The following is a 21,004-nucleotide window of genomic DNA, read 5'->3' as shown; positions in this document are numbered from 1 at the left end:
TTGTAAAGAAAAGATATTTTTTTGGGGAAATTTTTTTTTTTTTGAAAATAAATTAAAAAAAATAAAGACAAAGAATGGGTTACAAACAACTTTTAACACATGCTACAACATATTGTAAAACGCATTGCACAATGCAATAATATGCAATAATACGAATTAGGAATGATAATTGCCTCGGAGGCAATGAATAACTTAATTTGTTGTATGGTTTAGTAGTAGAGTTCCTCTGATGGAGTTCTGATCCAACTAGTCTAGTCTTAATGAATGAATATTCCATTGAACAAAAACATTCTTTTATCAACTAGAACAAGATCGACGTCAATCATGCATGAGAAAGTTAACTAAATGTAGCATTAATTTTTTTAATTTATTCATTTATTGTGCTCCTTTGTTTTTCCTAAACTGAATAAGGAGGAATACTTTGTTCATGTTTGAAGAAGTTATCTGGATCAACTGCAGCCTTCACCTTTGTCAACCTTTGGAAGTTGTTCTTGAAAAACTTATGCCCATAAACTTCAGCATTCTTAAAGTCTGTGTGGTTGCTTGGATTACTACCAATGTCAAGATCTCTATAATTCATAAATACCTCCCTAGGGTTCTTAGTCACATAAGTGTCCATACCAGCATACACATCTCTTAACCAGTTAATTTGGTTGTCAATATCAGCCTCATCTGCCCATGATGTAGAATATTGAATCTTGAAAAGGTAACCAGATCTGTGTGGAAATGCAGTTTCAGTTTCAGAAATCTCATTCATTTTTCCACCATAAGGATTCCATTCCATCCTCATGTTCCAATCTCTAAGCAGCATCATCTTCCAAATAGATTCTAACCCTTCCTTTGGAATCACATTCTTCACATAATCAGACTTGGTTTTGTAAAAAGCTGTCACTGGTTTTGAAGGCCTGCTGAGCAAAACATCAATGGATGTTCCATTAGGAAAATCTGCCCAAAAAATTGTGGATTCAATCCAACTTAATTCCTTGCACTCGTTTTGCTTTAGCCCTAAAAGGGGAAAGCTCTCGTTTACCAATTGAAGAAGTCTATCCATTTGTCCAAGAAAGAAGCCGATAAAGGAGACTTTAACAGTCTTCTCATTGGGGCGGCTTCCATTCACAACTTGCGGCATTGCCCTTATGAAAAGGTCATTGTCTAGACTGTGAGCAACTTGTTGCCATTGATAAACAATATCAGTTGCACCTTGCTCCAAGAACCTGTCTACATGGATCACAGTAACTATCTCAGGAACCGAGACCAACTTGATCTTCCACGATAGAATGACTCCGAAACTTGCCCCGCCGCCTCCTCGAATAGCCCAGAATAGATCTTCTCCCATTGTTTCTCTATCCAGAATTGTGCCATTTGCATTCATTATTTGTGCATCAATGACATTGTCTATAGAGAGACCATATTTTCGCAACATATTCCCATATCCGCCTTGACTAACATGACCGCCTACGCCAATAGTAGGGCAAACCCCCGCTGGAAAAGCATGAACTTTGCTTTTGTTAGCAATGCTATAGTAAAGTTCACCAAGAGTTGCTCCTGCTTGGACCCAAGCTGTCTCGTTTTGAATATCAATGTCGATGGACCGAAGATTAAACATGTCGAGGAGGACAAACGGAGTGTTAGATCTATAGGAAAGGCCCTCGCAATCATGGCCACCACTCCGGATTCTAATTTGCAAACCATGAAACCTTGCACAAATAATAGTTGCTTGGACGTGGGATTCATGTCCGGCAGCTATTATAGCAAGGGGTTTCGGGGTTGTAGGTGTCAAAAACCTTCCGTTTTTTATATAGGCTTGCAGAACAGATTCAAATGAAGAACTTGCCGGCGTGAAGATGGCTTCAGAGATGGCGTCTGAGGGGTTAATATGGTTATGAAGGCATTGGAGAAAGCTGTCAAAAGCTGGATCAGAAGTTGCCAGAGAAACTGAAGACAAAAGGACTGAAAGCATTGTGAACGCTACTGAAATTGAAGCCATTTTGAGAATAAGTTTGTTTACAGATTTTTCGTGTATTTATAGAAGAGAAGAGTGTAAGAAATCGGCCTTGAGCCTTTTCTTTAAGGGCAAAAGTCGGTGTTCTCATGCTACTCGTTAGTTAGATATAATCTCATGCATTTATTAACTATCTTTTTTTGTTTGGATTTTGTTAAATTAATGGATATAAAATTTATAATGAATTAAATAAAAGTTAACTGATATTCTTTTTTACAAAAATATGATTTAAATTAAGGAGTTTCTATATCTAGATCTCATCTTAAATCAACCTAGATACCATATAATTATATGTATAGAAAATGAAAATTGCTAACATGCATCTATAAAGATATCCAGATTAAATTTAGAATTGAGATTTCACAAAAAATAGAAATAAAATAAAGATCTAAAATATAGATTAAAAAACTAATATAAGTTCATGGAATACTAACATTATTGTACAACAATTTATTAGTAACTTTGTTATTTTGATCTTTAACTTGATATACGTTTTTAATTAAATAATATGAAAAAAAAAAAATATTAGTCAACTAATTTGCTTAATTAAATTCAAGATGGATCGATAATAGGGTTTTTCTTGTGGAAAAGTCATAGAAATTTTGATATTTGGATTTTTGCTTAACTATAATTAAGTGCTTCTTCTGATTTATGCCTTTGTACACGGGCAGGCAATTATTATTATTTTTTTAGTTTAATGTGGGTGTCCGGACCAGCTTGCGCTTACCTTGACTAATCTCACAGGCCCTAAAATTAACGATCATGTAAGCCTTCAGTTGCCATCATATGAGGAATATAGAGCTCGAAGCAATTATATTATTTTTCAAAGGTTAGTAATTGTTTACGCTGATCAATTAATTTGAATTGGAGTTATAAAAAATTAACTGTTATATGTACCGCTCTGTACGTGCTTAATATTACATTTTCTCAGCAAAATCTGATCAGATCTTTCTTGCCAATTTAGTTTCCCTGACGTAGCGAATTTACCAAAATCAATTATTTAATAAAATTTTATAAGATATAGAAGATTCCTCTTACAATCCCTTCAGCATTTATTGCTTTGTAATTATTAGTTAAAATCAAGGTTGTCAATTCCGTTCTGTTCCGTCCGGAATGGCTGAAATATTTCATACCAATTCAAAAAACAAAACAAATTTCATCTCATTTTAAATCTTGGTCCGTTCCGGATTTTTTGACTAAATTCCGCCCGAAATGTTCCGGTTTCATTCCACATGTTCCGTTTCGCTCTTGAAAAGCCATTGAATCAAATTGAACATTGCTCAATTTTATTAATTTAACTACCCGATTATAAAAAGCTTTTTTTTTTATTACTATTTTCAATAGCAATGATATTAATAATAATATTAAAAATTATTATTACTATTTTCATTAACAATAATATTAATTTTTTAAAATTAGATTTATCACTAATATATATGATTTATATTCATGTTGTTGTTTTTTTTTTCTTTCATGTTTATACTTTGTAGGAATTTGAGCAAAATAAGGGATGCTTTAGATTCCATTAGCCACTTGATAACATTGATCTAACTTTATATTTAAAATATTTTTGTTAAAACATTTGATATTTTGTTTAAGTTGAATTGCTTTAAGTTAAAGATCTATTTAATCTTGACTATTTAGAAATATTTTAAAATTTAAAATTATATTTGTTTGACATTGTGTTTATTGCATAATTTATAATTAATTTATCTTGAATTTGAATTATGTTTGTTGAATATATATATATATATATATATATATATATATATATATATGAACAATACAACCCCGAAACGGCACATCGAAATATTCCAAAACTGAAACATTCCATTCCAATTAAAAAAACAAAACACCTACTGAAACGAAATTGATAACCTTGGTTAAAACATCTTTTGTTATATTACTAATAATATTTTGTTTAAATGAAGCTTACATTTTTATCCATTCTTTCCTTACACTTAGAAGGAATTTTGATTGGAGGTTGTAAATGCGAGTATTATACCTCAATAATTTTTTATGATTAGTTATTGTGTGTTATTAAATAATCATGACCAGAAGAAATCTCATAATATAATGTATTTGTGTAAAAAGAGATGAGGAAATTGTCTCTTGAAAAAAAATAATCCAAGAATTAGTGTTTTTTTTTTTTTTTTGGCTTTAGTTGCTATGATTGAAAATCTTGATGACAAGATTTACAATGGGATAGCCCACACAACAATATTATAATAAAAATCGATAATGAGTGGCCTAAATAAAAGTGTTATATTAGAAGTCCAAGATCCCTCCCACAAAGATATTAAAGACACATGATGGGGTGGAATACAATAAAAGAATGTTCATTGTAGATAATGATTAATGACTCAGGTTTCAATTCGAAAACGAACTCTTTCTAACTTGGAAAGACTAATATAGAAGTTTTTTTTTAAATAAATACTTTTCTTAGATATTTTGATTTTAATTTTTCTATTTTTTATAATCTTGTATTATTATGCTTTCATGGGAATAATTCTTATTTTATTTTTCATATTCAATTTTATTAAGATTTTCTAGCTTTTTTAATATAAAGGGTTGTAATAACCTTTTGACAAGGGAAAAAATAAATTAATTTACATTTAAAGATTTTAATTATAACATTTGCGTTAAGGTGTAATCATTTAATGTTGTCTGAGAAACATTAATTGTGTTTTCAAATGAATCCTTTTCTCGCTACTTTTTCTTCCTTCTTCCTTGTATATATTTTTCTCTCCTTTTGTTTTCTTTGAATCTACAAGATTTTTAGTCTTCATACATGTCATTCTAATAATACGAAATGGGAAATTTATCTTATCTAAAAGAATATAACATTGTCCTTAGCAAATATCACAAACAACTTCTTACAACTATAAGCCCAGCCATGCATATAAAAAACTACAGCTCAAAGAAGCTACTCCAGGCGGAGGTGTTGGAGTTCATGTAGAAACCAAATCAGCTAGTACGAGAGACAAGGAATCCAATTTTATCAAGTATTGAATGGATCTAGTGGGAAGTTTAGAGAAGCTCCCGAGTCAGTCCATGGACTACTATGAAGCCTTCTCAAGCATAGATTAACAGATCATCTAATCCAAAACTTGAGTTGTTAGTGGGCTTTGATTTTTCTTTTTTTAAAAAATAAAAAACAAATGAAATTAAGTTGTTTAAGTTTTTTTTGTCAAAACTATAATTAAAAAAATTAACAGTCATAAATTAATAATTTTGAAAACCAAAAGGTTGTTGGGATGTTGCCATTTAATGGGCAATATCATTTGCAGCCTACTCTAGAAAAGGTTGTTATTGTCAAAAGACTACAATGATAATTGCACCAACCATTGACAAAATGGTGCAGCCCATGTACAACCACCATTATTGAAGATGAGCTGGAACTGGTTGTACTATTTTTTGCTTATAAATAGGCACCAAAAAAGCAACACAAGAGAGAGAGTGTAAAGAAAAGAGAGGAAGAGAAAAAGAAGAGTAGCTGCTAAGGAGCAGCAGCCCTGCTGCCATGTGCAGCAATATGTGAGAACAATGAGAGCTAAGCTTGAGTGAAGTAATTCTTCTTAAGTGATTCTTTTTTTTTCATGTATGTTGTAACCCTTTTTTTATATTTCTAATAATATTGGCTTTTTTTTTTTGCGTGGATGTAAGCGGTTTGCTAAACCACGTTAAAAATTGTGTCAGCATGCTTAGTCTCCAATGAGCAATAATTAGAACATAACTTGTCGGAGTCTCCGACAAAGGTGTGGGGTGGAAAACGTAGAATATGAAAAAAACTTGTAATTATATACATTGGAGAAAAAAAAAAAAGAGCTAAATACTAATAAAATTGTAATTATAACTTCTTAACTATGACAATACATTTATTTCTTGATTCCTGTCAGAATAAAGTAAAATTCATCTAAAAATAATACAGGGCAATGCTGTTTCCCCCGTTTCTTTCTTTACAATCCAAGCATTCATTAAATCACCAGAAAGGGAAGAAAACCTCAACTTGAACAGCAAGATCTGTAAGAAACTGCAGACTAAAGAAAAAAAACAACAATAGCAATAAGAAGAAGAAACTAAACCTAATAAATTAATTAACCATCTATACTGTATCCAAAGTTTCAGACAGAATATGTTGGATCCAAACATAGTTATTCATGCAGTGGTCAAAAGTTAGGTTGACATTATTTGTCTTTGACAGAGAAATGTTGCTAAAAGGTCTAGCTTCGGTGATCCTTTTATAACCTTAATCCGTTAGCAACTCAAGTGACATTTAACGGTTGAGTTTTAATTAACATCACTACGTGAGTATCCATTTACTACTTTATTAAAATATAGATATTTAGCAGTCAAATAATCAATATTTATTTATTGAAAATCCAATTACCCTAGAGGGCCTAGACCTCTCAATTGAAATTTTTTTGCTAATTGATTATGATTGATAGGATAAAATTAAATAAAATTAAAAATAAAAATAAATTAGTCACTTAGTTTTATCATCAATTGAAATATTTTTGGCGAACTGATTCTAATTAATAGAAAAAAATTAAAAGAAAAAAAAAGAATTAATTACTTAGTTTTATAATAACTAGAAAACCTAATTAATCTTTCAAATGTATTAGATAAAAGATTAGTTATATATAAGAGAAAATAACAATCACTTATATCATACTTAATTAAATTTTTTAGCGCTTGTTTTTAATAATAATAATAAATATCATGTTCTTATTTAGAGTTTACCTTACCTAGTATATATTAGTATATATGCATTTATGGTATAGAATTATTAATCTAAAACAGTGATATGAGATCTAATTAAGTTTAACAACATGAATCTTTTATGTGTGTGTATATATATATATATGTAATTAAAAAAATAACTTTCATAAACATAATTGGTTTGAATTATACTATCATCGGGATGACTCTTCGATTAAAAAAAAAAAAGGCAAAACAAAATTTATTTATATGAAAATAATCCTACTCTTTTATTTGTAAAAAATCAAACAAGTCCACAGAAAAATCAAAACATTACACCTTTTGTAACATGTTTTTTCAACCAAAAAAATTATTTCCTGACAAGTTCACCCACGAGATTATCACGCAACTAGATTAACTCCAACACTTCAAATAATATCACAATGCGCATAAAATAAATCATGACATATTCTAGTTTATTCAAAATAACAAAAGTTTATTCATGATAAATAAAAGACCTTCTGGTTGTAAGAGGGCTGGATTTTTATCAGTCAAGTTGCAGATCTGGTTGCGGTGGAGAATGAGTGGTTGTTCGGTGGCTTGGAGATTTGTGGTTGACAGTACTGGTGAAGGAGATAGGTGGAGATGGTGGTTGCGATGAATGATGGTTGTGATTGAGTGGTTAGAGAGCGATAGAGAGAGCCAGTAATGTTAAGGTTTCTTTTTGGAGGTGGGACATTTTTCTTTTTCTTCTTCTTTTTTCTTTTCTCTCTTTTATGTTTTTATTCTTTTTTTTTTTCCTCTGTGTTTTTTCTTGTGATTTTTTTGTGTCTCGTGATTTTTTTTTATTTTTTGATTTCTGTTCTTTGACTATATAGCTTATCCTTGTATCTTCTCGTCTTCTTATCTCATAATTGTTTTGGAGAAACATATATTTCTTCTTTTTAAAGTTTGAAATTATTGCCAATAGAAATCCAAGGACAGAACCAGGTTGTCAAGCTCCGTCATGTTTTCCATTTATCTGAATTTTTTGTGATCGATCTGTAAAGTGGAGTCACGTCAATGTTCCCTCTTCTTTTACAAAATTATTAGTTAATGCGGTGTTCTTGCCTTTTTTTTTTTTTTTTTTTTTTTTTGTGATCGATATGTAAAGTGTAGTCACATCAATGTTCCCTCTTCTCTTCGAAGCTATTTGATAATGCGGTGTTCTTGCCTTTTTTTTAATATATATATATATATATAATGAATTTTTTTTTTATAATTTTAGATTGTTTTTATAAATTAATATTAAAAATAAATTTTATTTTTTTTAAAAATATCATTTTAATATATTTTTAAATAAAAAATATTTAAAAAAATAATCATTATCACGATGTTAATTACTACCAAAATATACAAGTTGGTTGTTATTTGACATTATAATTGAAATTATATCTAAGTGTGTTCAACTTAAAAAAAATATTAAATTAAATTTTTTATAATATTAATTTTTTGGTGTTAAAAATATAAAAAATTAAAAAAATATATTTTTAAATAAAAAATATTTATAAAAAACATCATACACAGTGCTAAATTTAAAGAGTTTCATTTTCTTTATTAATAACGCTCCTAGAATAGATTTTTTTGAACCCTTAGGAGTATAGTCAAAGGCTGTGTGAAAGTTCATTTTAAACTAGAAAGACTACATTATAATTTACTATGTAAGTAATTATCTGTCCACATCTCCGTTGCTTTTGAGTACCAGTTGTCTCTTTATGTGGGGGGTGATAAGCACATGAAATATCATAAACTAGCTATCTAGTACCCGATACGCTGCCGGTTATGATTTAAAAAAAAAACAAAAAAAAAAAAATATTGGACAGATTTTTATATTAAAAATTTTAATTAAACTAGAAAGACTACATTATAATTTACTATATAAGTAATTATCTGTCCACATCTCCGTCGCTTTTGAGTACCAGTTGTCTCTCTATGTGGGGGGTGATAAGCACATGAAATATCATAACTAGCTATCTAGTACCTAATACGCTGCCGGTTATGATTTAAAAAAAAAAAAAAAAATATTGGACAGTTTTTTATATTAAAAATTAAAAAAAAAATTGCTAGCATTTAATTAAATATTTATATCAGATTGCGTGTTTGATGCATTCAATTTTTTTTGTGTGGGTTTCTCTTTGAACTTAGCCTTAGCTATTTAAGAAAAGTAATTAAAATCTGAAATTAAGTTGAAAAACAATCAAAATAGCAAAAAATATATTTTCTAGGTCTAATTTTAGAGTCTTCTGATCTTAGTGTAATTAAAATGAGCTAGCTACTACTCCTGTAAATCCGGGTTTGTAGAATCATATAATAAAATTTGAAATCAATCTAATAATTATTTATAAATTTGTGGTTGTTTTTAACAAGTTACACGATTAATGAGTATGAGTTTTTTTTGTGATTTTCGCGGTAGACTTATTCTTTTCTATCTAGTACATAAATATATTCAAAAACACATTACACATGTGTTTATAAATGATGTGATATATTAATTTATTTATTAGAAAGACAACTAACACTCGTATGAATTTTGTAGAATTTTATAATATCTTGATAACTTATCTTACATATGAGGCTTAAGACACTATATCACTATATTGTTTTTCTCTATGGTTTTTGTCCTTTTGGACTATGTTTTTATATAATGGAAGATAAATGCCTACAAGCAAATGATTTAATAATATAAAGCATTGACGCTCCCCTTCAACCGAACGATTTCCAGCAAATTATTTCCACTACAAACTCGTGTGAGATGATAATAATCAACGGTCTTTTTTATTTATTTATTAAAAGTGCCAATAAACAGACAATTTATGGAAAAAAGAATTTCCCATTCTACATCCTCTCTTTTAAGGGAAACGTTGGAACACTTTGTTCATGCCTGAAGAAATTACCAGGATCAACCTTGGTCTTGATTTGGACCAACCTTTTGAAGTTACCCTTAAAGTACTTGATCCCATAAGCACTTCCTTCAATGTAACTTGCCTTTCCATGGTGGTTGATGCCCAAGTCAAGGTCCTTGTAGTTCAGAAATGCAGCCCTTGGATTCTTGGATACAAAGGGAGTCATGTAACGATAGAGCTGCCTTGCCAAATCAAGATGATATTCTACTGCTTCAGTCCCTTCTTCATTCCAGTTTATTTGATACTGAATCTTCCACAAGTTCCCAGCTCTGTGTGGAAAGGGAGTTGCTGCTGCTGAAATCTCACTCATTTTACCACCATAAGGATTGAACCCCATTTTTGGAACTTCTAGCTCTATCATTTTCTTCCAAATCCCCTCCAAATCATCCTTTGAAATTGGTTCTTGCACATAATCTGACTTCCTCTTCAAGTAGACGAGTGACGGAGGTGTTCGACTAAGCATAACATCGATCGGTGTCCCAACGGGGAAGTCTGCCCAAAACAGGATTGATTCAAGCCAACTCGTTTCTATGCAATCTGATTCAAGCAAACCCAATTCCGGGAAGCTTTCCGCTGTAATGGACAGAAGCCTCTCGGAGTCGCCGAGAAAGAAACCTATAAATGAAGCCCTCACCGTCTTTTCTCCACTTGGACTGTCTTTTACAACATCCAGGAGTAGCCTGATGAAGAGGTCTTCATCAATCTTATGTGCAACATGTTGCCACTGATACACAATATCAGTTGCATTCTCTTCAAGTGTTCTTTCAACTCGAAATACAGTGACAACTTCTGCAACTCGAACAAGGTTTAGTTTATATGAAACCACGACTCCGAAGCTAGCTCCGCCGCCTCTAATAGCCCAAAAGAGGTCTTCTCCCATTGATTTTCTGTCAAGAATTCTGCCTTCAGCATCCACCAATATTGCATCGGTAATGTTATCGACACTTAGGCCATATTTCCTCATCAAATTGCCATATCCACCTCCAATTAAATGCCCACCAACACCTACTGTAGGACAGACTCCAGCTGGGAAGCCGTGAGTGCTGCTTTTTTCGGCAATGCTGTAGAAAACTTCACCAAGAGTTGCCCCAGTTTGAACCCAAGCAGTCTCGTTTTCGATATCAACGTCAATCGATCGAAGATTGCACATATCGAGAATGAAGAAAGGGACATCCGAAACATAAGATGTGCCTTCATAATCATGGCCTCCGCTTCTGATTTTCATTTGCAATCCATGTTTTTTGGCACAAAAAACAGCAGCTTGCACATGAGACTCATGCAATGCAGTCAGGATAAAGAGTGGTTTTGGTGTTGTTGATGTGTTAAATCGAAGATTTCGAATATACGCTTGCAAAATGGATGGGTATGAAGGATTGTCAGGATTGTAAATGGCTTTGGAGATTGGGTAAGAAGGGTCAGAATTGCTCAAAAGCGATAGGTAAAATTTTTCGTAGGATAACTCCGGAGCTGCCGCCATGGGCCTTAAAGCAACAATTCTTTCTATTGCTTTGAAATATGCTTTACTAAGATATGGCTCAGCTCCTCCTGCGATGTCTTGGGATGGAATGATCTGTAGAAAAGCTAACCATTTACCGGGTGGAAACGAAATGAATGCCCGTTTCATCTGGTGTCTGTATCAAATTATTAAAACCACGTTGTCTAGTCTTTTTCCCATTTATTGTCCCTGCCTCTTGTGGGACACCCTCCATGGCCATGCCATTCTGTTTGATATTTCACCAGGAGGCAGGAGCCCAGCAATTGTTTAAATACAGACTGTCATCCACGTGCAGCAAGAACAGGCCGGCTATTGACAGATAAAAAAGGTACGTGGAACCAGTTGAAAGTACTTGGAACTCTTTTTTTTTTTTACTCAAACAAGTTTTTGTTTTTTGGAACAAAAATAACCAAAATCGAATCAGGATTCTTGATATAAAATTAGGGGAGAAATAGGTATTCTAGAAATTGGGTCTCTTGGATCTTTATAGGTTAGTATAAGAGTGGATTCCTGGTGAAAAATAAAGAAATTTGGATCGATAACGACGTTTAGGGACCGACTATTGACAAATAAAAAGGGATTTGATGTATTTGTTTTAGTATTGTAAATTGCTATAACTAAGCATGTGAAAAAAGAAATTTTGATGTTTTAGAAATTGAATGCCTTTGATAAATTGTTGAACTTAAAAGTGAGTTTTAGTTGTATTTATGCTTGCAGTTGTATTTGTAATTGAACCAAGATGGAATGGAATTCATGTTCATTTAGATATGAACTAATTGTATGATAATAAGAATTGAATCAAATAAGTTGAAAAGGAGAAATAAATTTAGGTGTGGATGAATAACATAGTGGAATTATATAGATGCATGCTACAATAAATAAATAATGTTTTCTTTTGGATTCTAAAATAATAATAATTAATTGAAAATCTTATCAATGCAAAGGAGACCGTTGAGATTATTCAGTGAGCTGGTGGAGCCATTTACAGTTAGACTGTAGGTAGGTAATCCATACCTCGTGGCAATTCCTTTATAATTTTCTTGCAAATCTTACTTGTTAAATAGTTAATCCATGGAAACGTGGATAATGGTATTGTTAGTGTGTATAGAATTTAAGAGAAATTAATTGGTATTCATAAGGAATAATGCAATATTGACTTTCTAATAGGTATAACGAAATAATTGGCAACCAAGATAGGTTAACCAGATTGATTGGTATTCGTAAGGCATACCATAATATTGGCTTCCTAATACGAATGTTAGAATAATTGGCAACCAAGATGGGTTGACCAAATTGATTGGTATTCGTAAGAAATACCAAAATATTAGTGTCTTTTTTATAGGAATGCTAGAATGATTGACAACTTAGATGGATTGATTGGTATTCATAAGGAATTATGGAATATTGGCTTCCTAATAGAAATACCGGAATGATTAGCAACCAAAATGAGTTTACCCGATTGATTAGTATTCGTAAGTAATACCAGAATATTGACTTTCAATTGGGAAGGCTGGATTGATTGTCAACCAAGATAGGTTGACTGGTATTTATAAGGAATACTAAAATATTGATTTCTGAATGGAAATACTAGATAATTGAGAAATAATTAAAAGGCTTAACCTAATAGTTAGCCAACCCTTTCTATATATATGAGTAGGGCAATATACAATAGTAAAGGTGGAGATTACCACATAAGAATATGACTACAATATTTCCTATATAATTACATTCTATAATACGCCTCCTCAAGCTAAGGGTTCAAGCTAAGGGTGGAGGATCAACCCGAAGCTTGAATCTAAAAGCAGTAAACGAAGAAGCAGGAAGTGGCTTAGTGAAGACATCGGGAAGTTGATCCTGAGAGGAAATAAAATGAATCTGAATCTCCTTCTTCGCACGAACAAAATGATAATCAATCTCAATATGTTTTGTGCGAGCACGAAATACAGGATTTGAGGACAAATACGTGGCACCAAGGTTGTCACACCAGATAATAGGGGCAGAAGCAGTAGGAATCTGAAGATCCGTTAACAAGTACTGAAGCCAGATAACTTCAGCCGTGCCATCGGCTAAGGCTTTGTAATCAGCTTCCGTTGAAGAACGAGCAACAGTGCGTTGCTTACTCGATTTCCAGGAAATCGGCTTCTGACCAAAGAACACAAGGTAACCACCTGTAGACTTTCTGTCCTCAATACTATCTGCCCAATCTGCATCTGTTAAACCGTGTAAAGCAAAAGAAGAGCTGCGGGTAATATGTAAACCATGTGATGCCGTACCACGAAGATAACACAAGATGCGTTTCACGGCGGCCCAAAGAGATTCTGTAGGAGCATGCATAAACTGACAGACCCGGTTAACAGCAAAGCAAATATCTAGGCGTGTGAAAGTGAGATATTGGAGAGCACCAACAAGTTGCTGAAAACGAGTAGCATCAGAAAACAATGGATCCGGTATAATGGTGGCTTTGGATGCCGAAATAGGAGTATCAACTGGTTTACAGGATAACATACCAGCTCGTGTGAGGATGTCAAGTGTATACTTATGTTGGCAAAGCATAAGTCCCAGACCAGTACACTGCACTTCAATACCCAAAAAATAATGAACATCACCCAAATCCCGAAGTTTAAATTCTGAGCTCAATAGCTGAATGAGGCGTTGTAGCAGAATAACATTATTACCCGTAAGCAAAATATCATCAACATAAACCAAAAGATAACAAATATCGCTACCAACCGAGAAGATAAACAATGAGGTATCCACTTTAGAAGCACGAAAACCAATGGATAATAGGAAGTCATTCAGACAAGTGTACCAAGTCCGCGAAGCCTGTTTTAACCCATATAAAGATTTATGCAATCGACATACATGACCTGGGAGAGCAGAATCAACAAAACCTGGAGGTTGTTTCATGTAAACCTTTTCATCAAGGACTCCATTTAGAAATGCATTATGAATGTCAAGCTGATGAATTTTCCAACCACTCGAAACTGCAATGGAGAACACTAAGCGTATCGTTGCCTGTTTGATAACAGGACTAAAAGTTTCTGAGTAATCAATACCTTCTTGCTGAGTGAAGCCCCTAGCAACCAGACGTGCCTTATACCTCTCAATGCTACCATCAGATCTGCGTTTAATTTTGTAGACCCATCGGCTACCAACAACATTCATGGACGGATGAAACGACACTAAAGTCCATGTTATGTTTGCGCGTAAGGCCTGAATTTCCTCACGCATAGCATTATGCCACGCCTCATATCTGTTAGCATCAGAAAAAATAAGTGTCTCATGCGAGGGAGGAGAAGCTACCTGACTAAAGGAGGCAGCAGATGTGGCTGTCGTGGTGGTGGTCAGCGCTGTCTTGGGCTGTCTTGGACGAAAAACCATGGGGTGTTTAGGAGCAGTTGGACATGGAGTAGCAGTACCTGTACCTGGAATGTGCTGAAGGGGATAAGAGGAGAGGTCAACACAAAGTGGTAGACCAGGAGGTGAAGCCGGGGAGGTGCTGGGTTGTGTCGCTACTGAATCCTGCAATTCATAACCTGTTCCTGCACAATAATCATTAGAAAGACAAGCACGTGGTGACAATATGGCTGTGTGGGGTGGTGAGGCAGGGTCAACTGAATCAATGGGCAAGGGGGCAAGCTGGGGAGGTGCGGTAAGGGGCAAAGGTGGGTTGTGTTTTCTGCCGATTTGGGAAGGAATAGGCTAAAAACAAGAAGGGGAATGCAAGGATGGAAGATAGGTAGGTGGAGTGGGGGGAACCGAGGGTGTTGTTACCTGTTCAGACTTTTTAAAAGGAAAGACAAATTCATGAAAACGAACATGACGGGAGACATATACACGACCAGACTCTAAATCAAGACACTGATAACCAAGATGAGAAGAGCTATAGCCTAAAAACACACAAGGAGAAGACCGAAAATCTAATTTATGAGCATGATATGGACGTAAAAATGAAAAACAAAGACACTCAAATGTACGTAGGAAGTTATAATCAGGAGTGCGATGAAACAGACACGCAAAAGGAGATTTATTTTGAAGAATATGAGTAGGCATGCGATTAATAAGATATACCGATGATTCCATAACATAGTTCCAAAAACGTAATGGGGCATTACACTGGCCTAAAAGGGTTAGGCCAGTTTCGACAATATGTCTATGACGACGTTCAACTGTGCCATTTTGTTCATGAGTATGAGGACAAATTAATTGATGATGAATACCAATGGTTTGAAAAAAATTATTTAATTTTTTATATTCACCACCCCAATCAGTTTGAACAGATTTAATTTTAAGAGAAAACTAACGCTCAACAAGTGTTTGAAAACGTTGAAACGTGGAAAATACATCAGATTTCGCAACAAGCGGATAATACCAGATATATTTAGTGTGCGCATCAACAAAGATAACAAAATAACAAAAACCATCAGAAGAAAACATTGGAGCAGGGCCCCAAACATCACTAAAAATTATTTCAAGTGGGGTAGAAGTTTTGTGACCCGTTGGTCGTAATGACAAACGGGATGACTTGCCTAAAAGACATGCTTGACATTGAGTAAAAGATCGTCTTGACGTACAAATAATTTTATTATTGGAAACTAACAAATTTAGAATGCGAGGAGTTGGATGACCTAAACGATGATGCCACAGGTCGGTTGTAGCGGAAATGCAAAAAGACCAAAAAGCTTGAGGAACTGACATAGCCGAAGACTCGGAGAGAACATAAAGGCCATCATGACTCCGACCGGAAAGAAGAACTTCCTTGGTGACGAGATCCTTCACATAAAACACAAAATCATGAAATTCAAAATAAACATGATTATCACGACAAAATTTCTGAACAGATAACAACGGTTTGGTAATGTGAGGCACACGAAGAACATTAGTTAAAGTAAACAAGCGTTTTGGGGAATATAAAGTAGTATGTCCAACATGGGATATGTCAAGGGCCTTACTATCACCAACATGCAAGAAATCATTACCAAGATAAGGAGCAGAATCAGTTAGAGTTGCAAGGTCAGGCGTCACATGTTGATTCGCGCCGGTGTCGGGAAACCAAGTCGTTGCAGCAGAATCATTCGCAACAGCAAGGTGAGCAGAGGGCTGCTGCGAAACTGAGAGCATTGAAGAGCTGAATGGCCAAGATTGGAACATACTTGGCAGCGTACATGTCTAGACCACTGCCCCTGATTCGGCCTGAAATTTACAGCAGAGGTGCGCCTGTTCTGCCACTGATTCTGCCTCCAATCTGCAGCAGAGTGGCCTCTGTTTTGGGCCTGAAATCGGTTGTTGTTGGGACACCAATTACCCCTATAACGTCCCCTGTTTCGGCTGTGATTAGTCATGGCAAGATGAGCAGAAATCTGAGATGTTGGCAGCAATGGTGGCTGCTGCAGCAGAGAAGAAGAAGACAGCAGGGGCGAAGAGGATGAACCGACAGCCATGGAGTGAAAATAATTCTTGTGCAGAAACTCATGGGTAAGGAGATGGCTATGAAGATCAGCATACGATAGCGGTTTGGCCTTGGTTATGAGGCTAGTTACCAAGTCTTTGAACTCACCGCGAAGGCCACGAAACACATAGAGATTGAAATCTTCAAGAGACATTGGGTGACCAGCAACAACCAATTCGTCAAATAATGATTTGGCTTGCTGCATATACATACTAATGGATGCATCACCTTGTCGAAGGTCTTGAAAGGAGCTATGTAGTTGCATGATCCGAGAATTAGATGGAGAGGCAAGTGCCTTCTAAAGCATGTGCCAAACACAATGTGAAGTAAAACAATCCACTACAAGATGCAACACATCCACGGAGAGAGAGGAGAGTAGAGCACTCAAAATAAGTTGATCTTATTGCTTCCAACGAAGAAAAAAAGGGTTGATGGCAGAGGAAGAACTAGTCGAAGCATCAATCATATGAGACGGCAAGGAGCCATCAACAAAGTGAAAAACACCTTGACCAAGGAGATATGGCTTCATCTGTATTCTCCAATAAAGATAGTTTGTGTTCATAAGTTTCAACGACACAATTTAGTGGGTGTTTGATAGAGGAACCATTGTTGAAGTGTGTGTTCCCATAAGAGGCAAAGGAACGGCAGAATCATGAGAAGAAGAATTAGACACATGAGGAAGTTGTTCTCGGCCAGCAGCAAGAGGATGGTTGGCCGGTGATGTTGCAGCAGGGGTGGAAGGAGAGATGGCAACGACGGCAGCAGGAAGAGAGTCCATGGGGGAGAAAAAATTAGGGCCGACTGCAAAGGGAGAAAAGAGTTTTAACGGCCGAAGGCTCTAATACCAAATTGAGAAATAATTAGGAGGCTTAACCTAATAGTTAGCCAACCCTTTCTATATATATGAGTAGGACAATATACAATAGTAAAGGTGGAGATTTCCACATAAGAATATGACTACAATATTTCCTATATAATTACATTCTATAATATAAATGGATTGGCAACTAAGATGGATTGACCAAATTGATTGATATTCATAAAGAATACCGAAATATTGGCTTCCGAATAGGAATGCTAGAATGATTGGTAACCAAGATAGGTTTTCCGGATTGATTGATATTTTTTGGCAGTGCGTTTAGGGTTGTCCGACTACCAAATACTGTCTTTCGCAGCGGTGTTTGAAAGGTCTCACCCTCTGATGTGATAGGCCGAGGAGTGCCCCGAACACACCTTGGGTTTGGTGTCAATGATCATTTCTTTACTTTTTCCTCTCTTCTCCTTGAATTAAGTGCTAACCCCTTCAAAATTTTAGACCAACCCCTTCAATTTTCTTTTCCTTCACATTTGGTCCATGTCCTTTTGATTGTATTTTTTTTTATTTTGAATAAACCATAAAATTACAAATATTTTTGAATTTCACCTCTTTTTATTTTTTAATCTTTCAGACTTAGTCTTCTTTCTTTTGATTACTTTTGTTTTAATAAGCTATAAAATTATAAATATTTTTCTAGTCTCACCTCTTTTTGTTTTTTATCTTTCAATTTTTTTCCATTCTTTTGATTGCTTTTTATTTTTAATGTTTTTTTTTTTTTTTACAATTTCATCTTTAATGAGTTTTTTTTTTCCTAACAAATTTGATCTCCATTCTTTTTATTGATGTCTTTTTTTTTTTCCTTTATCAAGTTTTTTAAATTGATATTTTTCTTGATTTCATTATTCAAAATTAATTTGATTGGGGGATTAAGCTTTTTGATTGAATTGGTTTAAAAATTTCATGGGTTACAAGTTTAAAAAATTAGATCAAGTTTAGAAAGTTTGCCATAAGCTAGCTTGGTTTTTTTTTTTTGGTTTTAAAAAGTAATTTTGTTTTATAATATTTTTTTTAAGTTCTGCTTTGTTATTGTTTTTTATGATTTTCTTAAGTTCATAATCAGAATCACTGATTTTAAAGTGACTTAGGACAAAGATTTTACATTTAAACTCAAATTAAGTTTTTTCAACCTTTATAAAATTTTTCTATATATTTTGGTATTTTAAGGTGGTTAGAGTAGAGAAGATGAGTGAGGGGTGATGATGAAGATGTTGATGGCTCCACAGGAGGGAGATGCCATCCCCACGACACAAAACTCTTGGAAAAATAATGATCGTCCACCTGGCAAGAATACATGAGGTTAGAAGTGGAGGGTGATAGGGTGCCACGCACTAGTGCCACCAACGGTGGCTGTGCTGTGATTGGAATGATTTTGTATGGGACCCAGCTGATGACAGCGGCTGTTTTCGTGTTTTTTCTTTCAATCATGGCTGGATACTAGGCATGGCATGATTAATGATTGATGGGGAAGGGGCAATGGGAGCCACACGATCCATTTCATGGCTGTTTCTTGCTTGTAGGAAGAAGATCATGCCATAACGGATCTTACGAGGTTGATATTTTGCTCGGTGTTGATTTGCTACAATGGCTGCACATGAACCCGTCCAACAGAAGGAGCGTCTATTGACGCAATATTGCTGCAAGTTATAACGAAAGTGGAACGGTGGGTTATCCTCAACCTCTCGTATTTCTGAATCAAATGTCTCGGATGTTGCCTTACAGTGGCCATTAAATTGAGTACTGGAAAGGCTCATTATATATCGATAAATTAACAAGAAATTAATTGGTCGAGAGGGTTTCTAAATCAGTACCGTACCATTATTTTTGTAACCACTTTCATCCTACATATATCCAAGCCCAGTTTTCGCCTACCCACCATCAAATTACACGTATATTTTGGTATTTTCAGGTGGTTAGAGTAGAGAAGATGGCCAGTTCCTCCTCCTTTTGCGGCGGCGGCTAGGTCTGGGTATAATGGGCATAGAGGTTTATGTATAGTTTTTGCTCTTGTTTTTTTCTATTTTATTTCTCTCTTTTGCAGAACTCTTTTTCTTCATTAACTTACTGGTAATCTCGACTATTAATTAAGTGTTGCTTGAAAATTAAAACTGCAAATTTAGCAAAAACAAATACAATGAACCCCCCCTGGTGTTGAATGTTTGAGTTGACTGGTTCCAAATATTCAACACAAAGGACAAATTTATTCGTTTCATTGCAAGCATGCAGCATAAGAAATCATTGTGTTCTTTGAAGTGTCAAAACTACGATGATATGACATGCAAATTGAGACACGGTACTGTATATTTACACTTCTGTATGTAAAAAAACGTGCATGGTCTCTTTTAGTAATGGAAATTTAGAATTAGTGATAATATTTTCAGTGTTCTTAAACTCCAAACCTTATCCTTGAATACTTGATGATAAAATTGTTGACGAGGAGTGCTCTTGACTTTTTTTAATCAAAGGCGTCTGGTAGTTTTTTTATTTTTATTCAAATTGATATATTTGTGAAGAGGCGGTCAATCATAAACTTTCTTAAATAATTTTTTTATTGTTTTAACTATAAAATATCATTTTATTCATGCGACTGGTCATAAGATTTAAATCTTGAATGATAATATGATAAACCGACAATCATCCTTCAAATTAACTTGTAATTCAAAAAAAATTATAAATAATCTATACATTAATATTAGAGAGTAATATATAAATATTAATTGAACTTCCCTTAACAATTTACATTTCTTATTGAAATGGTTATTTGATAAAATAAAAAAGCTTTAATGACCAAGCAATCTTTATGCTATATAATAATATATAATCATTTATTATGCTTCACATAATAATTTTAAGCTTTGAAAAAGATAATTTTTAAAAAAATTAATAATATAATCATTACTAGATGAAATTTTTGTATCATGTTTTAGAAAAGTATAGTTTGGTGCGGCAATCCCCCTAATTAATAATTATATTTGTAAGTGCATTAAAAACATAATTAAAATTTTAGAGTAATTTTCAAATCATAAACTAGTGACTCGGGCTATTACAAATTTCAATATTGTATTATATGTAAACAAATTTAGTTTCCGATCTTGCCTACCATTAAAAAAATTAGAAATTGGTAGGAATTTTGTTCAAATTGAATTCATTGACTTGAGCTATTGTTGAATTTGGGAACACTGAATTTTAAAAAGAAAATCTTAAGCTTTAATTTATCATTTTTATCAAATCAACAACTAAATTATGATCTAATACCATGTTTGGGACAAGATATGAGCCATATCTAACAATAACTATGTTCAAATGAGCTTACCGGTAGATAAATAATCGTTAGACTAAATTTGATTATATGCATCATATTATACTAATTAAAGCACGCAAACACATATGTATAAAAACTAGCTAGAAAAAATAAATCTGGCAGAACAGTTCTTCACATATCATATAGTTTTTTTCACACTACAGTAAGGCATAGAAAACGAAATCTATATCAATCATTTCTTGTTAACATGTATAGGAATGAAATGCATGCTATAAATCA

General features: G+C 33.9%; 2 protein-coding genes across 2 annotated transcripts; both read right to left on the bottom strand.

The window, feature by feature from the left end:
- Positions 1-397: 397 nt before the first annotated feature.
- On the bottom strand, positions 398-2,014 carry LOC118040830 (berberine bridge enzyme-like 17; the record flags this gene model as incomplete). Its single annotated transcript, XM_035047876.1, has 1 exon — positions 398-2,014. A coding segment is annotated over one exon (1,617 nt), but the record flags the coding sequence as incomplete, so codon positions are not given.
- A 7,380-nt stretch (positions 2,015-9,394) lies between these two features.
- Positions 9,395-11,252, bottom strand: LOC118040815 (berberine bridge enzyme-like 8). Its single transcript, XM_035047866.2, has one exon. It carries the CDS (start codon positions 11,120-11,122, stop codon positions 9,578-9,580), a length of 1,545 nt encoding a protein of 514 aa, XP_034903757.1. The 5' UTR covers positions 11,123-11,252; the 3' UTR covers positions 9,395-9,577.
- Between the last annotated feature and the right edge of the window lie 9,752 nt (positions 11,253-21,004).

This window comes from Populus alba, chromosome 11, assembly GCF_005239225.2.
Source record: "Populus alba chromosome 11, ASM523922v2, whole genome shotgun sequence".
NCBI lineage: Eukaryota > Viridiplantae > Streptophyta > Magnoliopsida > Malpighiales > Salicaceae > Populus > Populus alba.
This window is presented reverse-complemented; position numbering and strand designations above follow the sequence as displayed.

Coding starts and splice junctions, on each gene's coding strand:
- LOC118040815 (XM_035047866.2), bottom strand. CDS start 11,122: ATGGCGGCAGCTCCGGAGTTATCCTACGAAAAATTTTACCTATCGCTT.